This window comes from Neolamprologus multifasciatus, chromosome 7 (genome assembly GCF_963576455.1).
Source record: "Neolamprologus multifasciatus chromosome 7, fNeoMul1.2, whole genome shotgun sequence".
Lineage (NCBI taxonomy): Eukaryota > Metazoa > Chordata > Actinopteri > Cichliformes > Cichlidae > Neolamprologus > Neolamprologus multifasciatus.
Window position 1 is genome coordinate 55,203,318 of NC_140445.1, and position 11,606 is coordinate 55,214,923.

At 39.0% G+C, this 11,606-nt stretch overlaps 1 protein-coding gene across 3 annotated transcripts in view; it reads right to left on the reverse strand.

Moving 5' to 3' along the window:
• Positions 1-10,906, reverse strand: part of scaper (S-phase cyclin A-associated protein in the ER) — a 58,375-nt gene extending 47,469 nt beyond the window's left edge. The window contains exons 1-4 of one of the 3 annotated variants that reach the window (XM_085166112.1): positions 10,568-10,906; positions 3,695-3,812; positions 2,862-2,938; positions 1,248-1,445 (exon numbers count right to left, since the gene is read on the reverse strand). In XM_085166112.1, the coding sequence (XP_085022238.1) occupies positions 1,248-1,445; positions 2,862-2,938; positions 3,695-3,812; positions 10,568-10,738 (564 nt within the window). In that variant the 5' untranslated portion in view covers positions 10,739-10,906. Of the gene's footprint in view, positions 1-1,247; positions 1,446-2,861; positions 2,939-3,694; positions 3,813-9,317; positions 10,282-10,567 lie in introns of those variants that run through there. The other 2 variants (XM_085166114.1, XM_085166113.1) reach the window with 2 other exon arrangements.
• Between the last annotated feature and the right edge of the window lie 700 nt (positions 10,907-11,606).

The window sequence follows — 11,606 nt, forward strand, 5'->3', positions numbered from 1 at the left end:
CTTGTTTTTTATTTGAACACCAGAAGTCCAGAATAGCAGGTTTCTGTCCATGTACACAAATTAGAAAATACAAGTCTTAACTGACCTCAAAGCAAGAAGAATACAGAGTATGTTTCTTGCCTGTACTGGGTGATATTGCTAAAAAAAAAAAAAGAAGTTAAAAATGGGTAAAATAAGCAGTTTGTGTGAAGTAATTAGAACTGAGGTTGTGGGGATTATGCTTAAACACAGGAATCATTCTGCTGTATGGACAATTACCCTGTAAATGGAAAAACATTAGGTCAGGGCTACATTCCCCTCAAAATTGCATAAAGTATTACAGTAACAGAGCTGCGGCAGAGAATTACTTCCTGATAATGATTGTGTTGATGTTCATAAGTTTTTAGGTGGAAAAAATGGTGAGCCGTTTGTGTGAGAGAGTACACATGCTGATTGCCCACAGCTACACCAGGGGATTGTGGCTGGGGGCTATCAGAGCACTCTGCTTCCCCTCCAGATGACTCCATCATTTATCAGTGTCCATTAAGCCCAAGCTGGGTGGGATGGGGGATTATGAACAGCGCCCAGCTTCATGGCCATTAGACAGCATTAGCGTGTCGAGAGATATAGTGGTATGAGAAAGGAAAAAACACAACTAGCAGCTTGTTGTCTGACACAGGACACATGACAGCATGCTGATCACGCCACAGGGAGCTGCGCTGTGGCAATGACAGCGAGCCGACCACACCAGAGGGCTGTGGTACTGACCGCAGACCGTTACCAGGACAATGATCAGCATAATGCAGCACGGCAGAAGAATCAATGACCGGTACTATCACGCCCATATGCTCTGGAGCGACATATCAGTGCTACCAAAATACACTTCCGCAAAGCAGAGAATCCGAAATGTTGGCGGTTTATGTCAAAGAGCGGAAACTGCCAAACCCTGTTATTAACATGCATACGTATTGTTTACAGTCAGTCATCAATATTGTTCATGCCAATGTGAAGAGAGAGCCCTGTGATAATTGTCTCACCAGCAAGCCTTCAGAGAGCCCTGCTGACATTAAGCAGACTCGAGAGGAATGTGAGATGTTTGTCATGCTTTCAATGTCCCCCTCTAGTGTTCACAAATCATACGACATTTCAAACTTGCTAAAGACATTTGTACTGGTCAGGACATAAACCCAGTGATCCCAAAACTAGGATCAGCATTCCTATGCGGACCCCCCCCCCCCTTTTTTTTTTGCTCCTCGATGCAGACTGACCTTGCATTCTAAGACGCTCTGATCAGATTCACAAGTGACGTAAATCTCATCCACAGCCCGACGCAGGTTGTCAAAGAGGAATGCCCAGTAGCGCGCTCGCAGGTCCACCTTTCGGGGCTGTCTGACTTTTGAGGGGCTCTTCTCTGGCCCCTTTTCCAGCAAAGCTCCAGCTGTCCCTTTATTTTCCAGAGCAGCATTCTGTGAAGAAAGAGCAAACTGAAAAGCTCCGTCTTTCCCCTACCATTTACAGGTGCCCTGTAAGGATTTCTGCTGACTAAGGCACCGAACATAGGTGTCACAGCGCCAAGATAATAGCAAATATGCTGGAAACATTATGTTGAACTACCACTTTGAATGCAAACACCACAGAAAACACCACGAGAAGAGCCCCACGAACAATAAGAGATAACATTTAGGAAAATGGCAAGAAAAGTTTTTAAAAACGTAAACATACACATTATCGCAATCTCTTGACACATTATCTGTACTTAAGGCCAAAAGTAAAACACAAAGTACTCCAGTTTATTAATGAGTCCCTTTATAACAATATGGTATGCTTTACTTTTAAGCTTTAGTTTATTCATTTGTTTTATTTCAATATCTAACTCACAAATTTAAAACAAATATCACTTCAAAGCCTTTAATAAACACTCACTGCTTAGTGATTTAAAAAAAACAAAACAAAATAACAACAACATTAAACTAAAATTTGAAAATTTAAAAAAAATATATCAAATTTGAGATCTGCAGGTAAAGAAGTTTGGACAGTAGCCCAATAGCTTCTCATAACTGGGAATCTGATAAGGAAATGACTTCTGACTGAGCTCAATTAATCTTTTATTCTGAAAATCTCCGGTGTCCAATAAATAAAGAATAAGTTATATTATAAATTTTACCTCACTGCATATTTTTGGTTTTGAAATGACAGCATTCACTATTTTCAAACAGCTACTTGCACTAAATAATGAAGATTTCCAACTAAACCCTGATCAGTTTAAAATAATGATAAAAACTAAATGTTGAATGAGAAGAAACTTTGACTGCTGAAGCACTGACATCACAGTGAGCTGAATTTTTAACATCATGTCGCTGGATTTGTAGGGAAAGCACAAACACTGACTGCACAGCAGTGTTACAGAGTCATGCTACTTTTACCTCATTACTGGGCTTTTTTATATGGAAGCCCACTCACAAAGAAACTAACATTATTAAACATTTAACAGTCCAGTTGATGCAATAATCTCTTGTATTGGTAGGCACAAATAGTTTACCAAATTTCAGTTGCATATGAGAGAGGAGTACACACTGTGAAGGCCCATCAGAGCGCTAACTTGAGGCAGATTTTGGTTGCATCCAGGAGAAAAATATTAAAGGATTTCATACAAAATTTTAAAACAGTACTTTGCCTTTTGCCCCTCTTTTTGACCACATCTTCCTCTTTGACATAAACATGAATCCCAAACCAAGACTGCAAAAGAGGGGAGTTTCGCAACCACCACAGACACGCTTACATCAAGTTCGTGTTTTTTAGGGTTTCAGGGGCATGAGGCAGAAGTCAAAGATGAAATAAGTTAGTAAAAAGTGCCCTCTAGTGTTGGAGGACGGTATTCCAACCTGCTTTTTATTCCTTTGTTGTCCAGAATTGATTCTCTGAGACCTGGAACTGCCACTGGAGTTGCCTTTGGACTTTGCTAAGTAAAGAGGAGAGAGGAAAAAAATATGAGGCTTGCATTTAGATAGTGGATAAATAATCAGAGCTTAAATCTGGCCAACAATGAATATATAATTGTTGTGACAAAAAAATATGTCACATGTGTAAAAAAGAATCATTGAGAAGTGAAATACAAAATAAACACTTAATTGTAAATGATTAATTATAGAGTTGCAGAGGATTATGTAAGCCTTGTGTAAAAAAACAAACAAACATACAAACTACAATTTGAAAAGCTGGACCTTAATTCATCCTCAAACTTTGGAGCAAAAACAAGGCCTTAAATAAATAAAACTGAACTGACCCACAAATAAAAGAGAAACAGAGTGAAAATGAGAAAATGGGTGAGCATGTTGAGTGGGTTTCTCAGAAGGGTTAAGATTAGACTATTTCAAAGACAACCCCCCCATTGTCACCATTTAAAAACAAAAATATATTTTATTTATTCTAAAACACAAGAGCATGCATCAAGTTTAAACAGTCTGCTTAAGAAATTTGAAGTACTCATTTCATCAGTTGAGCCATGAGAAGAAAAATAACCATCTGGTTCCAGTTGACAGCGTACAACAAAATTTTTAATGAATAACATATAAAATGCTGAACAATATTGGCAAAGACAGATAGCCCGTGACCCCAGAATATGGTTATCACCTTTAATGAATTATCCGCAACAACATCTGCAGCATCATAAATTAACGGCATAAAGAAAAAATGTACTTTGCATTAAACTACCAACCTTCCTCCTCTTTGCTCTCTAGAGGGACGCTCCAGGCAATGAGGTTTCGAGCAGCACGGCCCTCTTCAGCAACTATCTTTCGCACTTTGTCATGGCTGTTGGAGCGCTGAAATGAAGCCTGCAGGACAGACATAAGACTCAACACATTAAATCTGACTGGATTTTCCCTCTTCATTTTATTCTCGACCTAACAAAGGATGAATCAGAGTGTTAGTCACATTATTTGTGCCAGCAACATCAAGGTTCGCAAAACTTTGGGCCGGCACTCTTCAGTTTTTGGTAGCCCAAAATAAATTTAAGTAGCCCGAATAAAAAAGAGAGCAAATTTTTTTATGTTTTGTTTCCTTTACAATAGGGCTGCTCGATTATGGCAAAAATGATAATCACGATTATTTTCACTGAAATTGAGATCTCGATTATTTGACGATATTTATTTAACAATAACAATGTATTGAATAATGACTTTAAAGATTGTCAAAAATAATATAAAATAGTGTGCAAATACTGATAACAGTGCAAATGTTTGCAATATAAAAATAAATGAAAAATGTAAACATCTATGTTTAGTGAACTTTGCAGTGTTGCTCTGTGGTGCAGCTACGACACCGTAGCAAAGTTTACACACTATGTCTACTTGATCCACGTCTGACTCCGCGAACCCATAATGTTTCCACACCACTGAAGTTTTTTTTACCTCTCTTTTCAACCAACAGCAGTCACTCTCCTCTCCAAATAACTTCTGCTTAGCTTTCCGAGCTTCCCTCGGGTCCTCTTAATGTTGTGACACGTGTTCGAAATGCAGAGAGGTGCGCTCGATTTGCCACACGGAGAAGCGCGAGAGTAAAGCACGAGGGAGGGGCTAATAATCGGCTCAGTCATTTTTAATGATCGTCGAAAGCCCAGATCGTAATCGAGATTAAAATTCGATTAATTGAGCAGCCCTACTTTACAATATTATACATTAAAGTATAATATTGTAAGGGAAACAAAAATTAATCAAAAAATTTTTAAAATACAAATCACAACAACTGTATAAAAATTACAACCATCAACTCAAATACTTGGTTCTAATTGAACAGAAATTTCTATGAACTTGCAAGAACTGTGTAGAACATGAATCAGTCTGTGTCAGATCCTGAATCGGAAATTTCCACTGAAGTCACGGGTAAGAGGCAAGTGGAACCAAGATCTAGGCCATTTGCTTTTTGAAGTTTGCAAAGACTCCTAAATTTTACCAATGGTAGTTCACTCTTTGCAACATAGTACGCTGTTCTAAACAGATTTTTCAGAACTTCTTCTCATGCTTGGTTTATTTTTAGTATGTTTTTTGCAATTGCTGTTTGTTCTGGGAAAGACATTGCAGACTGGGCAATAATGCATTTCTTGCATTTCTCATGGGTTCTGATGGGGTCTTTCTTAAAATTACTGGTCCCAGTAACAAAGGCTCTTGTTGACTCAGAAATTGAATGAAACTCACAACACACCTGGCAGAACATCATGTTATGCACTTTCTTTTTGCCTCAGTCTAATTTGTCATAACTTTTCCGTTTTGTGGTAGGCTTTTCTTTGGCTGCACCTTCTTCAACCTGACCTGTCTTATTTGGCTGAGCAGAACTAAAATACCGGCGTAAATCCTGCTGCTTTTACACACGTACTGACATAACGGTCAGCGATTCTCTGCGCAATCAACCTCTATGACATGTTTAAGCTTGCTGTGGGAGATTTCACTTGTCACGATTGAATAGTAAGCTAATGAGTGATAAGACAATGTCAGAGGAATTGGTGCGCAATTAATTGTCACTCACCAATCAGTGCTCCCGCACTCTACACACCGTTCGCGCGATCGCAAAGTGACAGTGAAAGCAAAAAACAAGCACAAATTCAAACGCGATTTCAATATGTCACATATTGACAGTGGCTCATCGATGCCAATGACAGAATTACTCAGTTACATTTTCGAAAGAATGCAAAAGCATTGACATATATTTTTCCTATGATAGCCCGACGGGCAGGGCTAAGATAGATTTTGGTAGCCCGACTGGAAAAATCGCTAGCCTCGGGACGTCGGGCTAGCGATTTTGCGAGCCCTGAACATGTCTCAAAAAATCTTGGAATGGAGGCAACAAAAGGGTTGAGGGAGTTTTTCAGAAGTAAAGATGGGCAAAGGCTCAATCTGGAGAAGTGAATGTGTGTGTGATAAGGCTGGAAAATCAGCACTGGCCACCGTGACCATTGGACCGTCAGCTGGCACTGCATTAAAAATGTTTTATTCTTTTATAATGATCACTGGATGCATTCAGGAACACTTCTAGAAATCACTGTCTAAACACAGCTCACCATACCATCCACAAATGCAGGTTAAACCTCTTCCACCACAGTCTATGGGCCAAAGCTAGAAAGATGATGATAAACCACACACAGTAGCCATTAAAACAGCATGGCTTCATAGCTGAAGAGTCTGGGCCCTAAACTGGCCTGCCTGCACCCCAGACCTTTCACCACCAATACAATAATGATGACCCAGGACTCTTTGAGCAGCTAGAATCCTGTATCAACAAGAATGGGACGACACTCATCTCATAAAAGACAACAGCTGATCTTCTCAGTTCCCAGAAGTTTATGGACTCTTGTTAAAAGAAGAAAAGATGCTACACATTGTCAAACATGTTCTTGTCACAGACTTTTTTTGTTGCCATCACAAAACTACCTGATTTTTTTTCTTTATAAAGTACAGTAAGTAATTTGTGATGTTATTTAAACGAATAAAACCCAAAACAAAAACATGTTGTACTCATAAATATACACTGATTACTGTGCAATGACATCTTCTAACAAACTGACATGTTCTCATAAACTTAGAAGTAATCTAGTAATACTTCAGACATGTGACTGGTTTGTGTAAATCACCATGTTGTCCCGCCATCTTGAATACTATAGCTGAGGTGAGTGACGGCATTCTGGCTAATCACATTTTATGTATGTGGCCTGAGATCGGCCACATATGTAGTTCGCCTCATAAGTTACTTTTAATTTAAAAACCACAAATAGCACTTTTAAACTATACATAACCATTTAACATTTGTACATGTACATTTTTTTATCAACTCTTTCTCAGTATGCTTTTATCCTCCTCGACCACTGCTCCGTCCCTCATTCCACCTCAGCGTCTTTCTCCTCACCTAAAACCTAATCTCCTGAATTAAAGTCAGGGCTCTAACACAGGAAAATGGACATTAACATGCTCGTTTATTCCCGATATTATTGCAATTACTTATTGCCAGCAAATTAGACAGGCAACGAGCCAGATAAAACAACAAACAGCTGGTTGTAAGCTAACATCGTGCCAGCTAATATTCGGCTTGAGTGACATTTAAAGCAACAAAAAAAAAAAAACTTTAATTAGGGCAGTAAGAACACAGAATTGCTATTGCAATCTACTGACATCTAGTGGTGAGATTTTACACACTGTACCTTTAAAATGGCACATTTTCTCAGTTCAAACATTTGCTATGTTTTCTATCATCTAGTGTGAATAGAGCATGGGTTTATGACATTTGCAAATCCATGCGCTCTCTTTTAATGTACATTTTACAGACCCTGTTCAAATTGGAGCCTGCACTGTCTTATTTTATTATCACTACAATAAATTAAGTAAACATTCACAGCTTAAAGTAAATAAATAAAATATGTTTGTGACCCACTTTTTATGTTCAGCATAAATAGAATTGTAGATAACATAAAATACATACTGACTAATTCTCACCCAGTTCTTTCAACAATAATAGTTTTATGAGCAATGAGCAGGCCTGAAGCCTAAGCACTGTTGCTATGGTTACTTCAGTTTTAATACACCTCAGACACTGATTTTGTTCAGCCGTTAAAACAGTGTTCCGCAGTACAGTGTGTTTTCATTGCCCCAAAAAACAAAACATCACGGGCAAAAACACTCAAACAAGGAAATCAATGGTACTTTATGTTAATTCGGAGCATTTTTGGCAGATTTTTATGTCAAACAGTAAGCAAAAAGTACATTTATAGCAATTTTAAAATTTTGCCATAAAAGCTCTGATTATGTTGCTTTGATATAAAAGTGTATGGAAGCGGTCTACGGGGTCATACTGTGACAAGGAACAGCTAGAGGCTGAGGCTCTAAACCCGTTCTGTGCAAAGGATGCATCATGGTTGACCTACACATTGAGTATGCATCAGTGAACTTGACTTTAACCCTGGGTGAAGTCGACACTGCGAACCAAAACAAATACAGCGACATCACATTCATTAAGAACCCATGTGATGAAATGTAGCATCGGCATCTTTCTGGATCCATATCTCATAGAGAAAATATTTGGCTATTTGTATCTCTTAGACAGCTGATGCATTACTGCAGAAAGAAAAAGTGGCTGAATAATAACAGCGCAAAAAAGTGGTGTACCACTGCAGTCTGCTTGATTTAATTTGGTTCTTACATAACTAAATATTCTGATTTCTGGCAATCAGAGGTTTATCATTCTGCATCTTCCACTTAGTGTGTTTCTCCCCTAGAATAGACCGTACCACTTCTGCACTTGTCATAAATTATTTACTCTGTTGACTAGAGTCCAGACCAAACTTGAATATTTTAGACAACTATGAATCATAGTTTTATACCTAATGAAAATAACTATATAAAATAACAAACATTTAAAAAAATCAAAACTGAGAGCCAGTTCTTCTCTTAACAGAAATGAGTCATGGAACAAATCATTCTCTCTTTTCCTGGATGTCTCTCATGAGCGCTACTGTTCAGATAAAAAAAAAAAAAAAAATGTCCTTCTACCACATTTGCAACATTTGAGGCATACGTTTTCAGAGGTAAAAAAGTAAAAATTAGGGCATAGCTTAAAATAAAAACAGTATATACATACACCACCTTAAATTCAAAAATCACAGAATAATGTGAACATGGCTCATTAGGCATTACACATGCAGAAACAGAATGCGTGTATCGGTCTGATACCATTTAATGTCCCTAAGGGAGATACCCAGCTGACCTACTTTGGTGAGCAAAATTCTTTACATATCAAGTGGCCTGAGCTTTATTTTGTCAAATGGAGAATAAGACGACACAAATATTTTAAAAAAATAAATAAATACAATAAATCATTCAACAACACAAATCCACCAAAGTAGCAAGAGCTACTGATGCAGCCTGTCCTATCTCTTTACAGTAAATGTTTACTCTGTATCTCCAGTGCTTGGCAGCCAGTGGATTACAAATAAGTGTTTTGAAAATACCTTACCTACTCGCAACTGATGGCTATCAGAGTGCAGCAACCTGAGGCCAAAAAGGCTTAAAGCAACATTCTCTTTATCCACTTAATCAGCTACAAACAAGCTGTCTCCCATTGCACCATAGAAGAGAAAGATACAATGTGGAGCCTATCTTCTGCTTTCTTCTTTGATCAGGCAGTCCTTCCACATGCACAAGAGAGCATGTTTATTTTCTAGACTGTGCTGAGTAAGGGGCAAGTGTAAGGTTTCCCTTCTGGCAAGGTCTACAAACAGAAGTAGCAAGACAGTGGAGTGGGTGAGAACAAGCTCATTAGTAAAAGCAGTAAAAATCCAAACATCACAGGATACGTACAGAATAGAAGTACAATCTGTAAGCAGGCTCTTCGTCTTTATCCACTCCTGACATACTTGACAGCCCACTTCAGGCAACCTGTTCCCTCTCACCAGCATTGCCACTTGTGCAAGGTGACATCGTCATCTGACAGCAGGACCAAAATAGACTCCCTCTGTGTAGTCCACACTGTTATAGCAACTTGCCCAGCTGTGTCAACTCCTCTCCCAGTGGCAAGTGAGAGACAAATGCTCAGTAGCCCACCACGCCTACCTTTTACTTTGACTATTCTGTTTGCAACTCTTGCCTGTAATCTAGTCTGAGCCCCTAGCACTCTGCTGAGTTAGCAGCCACCTCTTAGGCCCGACTCCCTGCCTGCTGCTGCCTATCTGCCTACCACTGCATGCAGCTTCCTATATTTACAGCTCCCCTCCTCTCACTGCTCTGCATCAGAGCCCCCGCTCTCTCCCTCTCTCTCCGCTTCTCATTTCTCACTCTTCACTCTCCTTCTACCACAACACTGTGCAGTCATGTGCACAAAGCAGGCCTGGCTCTCTGCCCCCCATCCTGTACTTGCCAGTGATGAGAGTATAGCTGCAGGGTCAGAGACAGTGTGTGCGAACGCAGTGCATTAGCCACACAAAGTGATGCTTTAGATCTGAATGGACCAGGCATTCAGTGATTCATATGCTGCTGTGGGACAAGACATACAAGGCCACATGGGTTTGACCAAATACAAATGGTGCAAACTTGGAAAGTCTGTAATAACACTTTGGGACAAAGAAAGGAATCAACATATTTTGATATAGGCCTGTTTACATTACTGCTGTTTTACTTTGCAAAACAGTCCCTTTACTTTCACAGTTTTGCTTTAATAACATGACAATACATGTATGCAGAGAATTTGTAAAAATGATTAGCATCTTCACAAATGTAAATTTTATTGGGTAAACTATTACTACCACCACTACTACTACTACTACTACTACTAATAATAATAATAATACTAATAATAATAATAATAATAATAATAATAATAATAATAATAATGGTGATGATGATGTAGGCATTTTTCTTAACCAAGAGGACAAAAAAAGGTAGAAACGAGATTTGACAATATCACACCATCAGAAAGTAAGGTCACCCAAAATATGTTTATTTATCGCGAGAACTTGAATTCCTAGCAAGGAATATCAAGGAATTTTTATGTTCTTGATTAAATCAAATGTTTTACTTCAGTTGTTAGTTGCGAAAAACAAAGCAGCGCATACCTTCAAAGCAGTTATGGATGCATTCTTGCTTTTGCCACCTCCATGCGAGGAGCCTGAGCTGTTGCTACCAGACCTTTCCCTCCCGTCCCCGCCTTGGTTGCTAACTCTTGGGCCGAGACGGTGCTGCCCAGCTCCGCGCCGCCGTCCATCATAGCGGTTGTCTTTGGACATCGACCCGCCTAGTGTTCAACGCTCAGTCGGTGACAAATTAAAGTCTACGAGTAAAGTCGCCCTGTTGTCAGAGGTGATGGGAAAAACATGTCAGATAAATACATGACACTGTGGATAGCCTAACAGATGCAGGAAGTCTGAGCACCTTGCGTTTTGACTGGCGTTTAGATGGTCCAATGAATTCGTCGTATGGTAGAACGAACAATGGCGCCAGCCAATCAAGTAAATTATAGTAAGGTCAAAGGGTGGGATGCATTTTTGAGGAGGCGGGACTTCGAATTGTCTACCATGGCAACCACTAAGATCAGGCGGGACATTCAAGGAAGTTTGGTTGATTTGGTAGTACGTCAAGTCACCTTCAAACCGAAGGAAGACCACGAGGTGGAAAACCTGACTTCAAAATAAAGTCTTCTGGGGGGAAAAAGTACATCACATTACACTAGCATTAAATCACTAGTAAATCGCGGGGGCAGTGTTTTTTTGTTTTTTTTTCGTTGTTGTTTTGCTGTATACATATTAAGTATATCAAAAGGCATTGGAACCTGGTTCCATATAAGCTCTTTTTTCTTTTTTTCTTTTTTTTAAATCAAATTGGCTTGCTTGCTATCCAGTGGGTAACAGCAATGACTACATAAGCCTTACAAACGACTGCAAACTACAACTTCATAAACAAGTACAAACGAGCATATTTAAAAGAGATTGAAAAGAGATTTAAAAGAACATCTTACTAAACTTTTTTGTATGTGGGTTAAATGTATATTCTGTGTTACATGTACTCTTTTCCATTCTTTATCATTTTCTTTTTCTTTTCCTCCTTGTTTCCTAAACATTGTGTAAATGTTGTGCCTGTGTGTAAACTAGTGAGGTA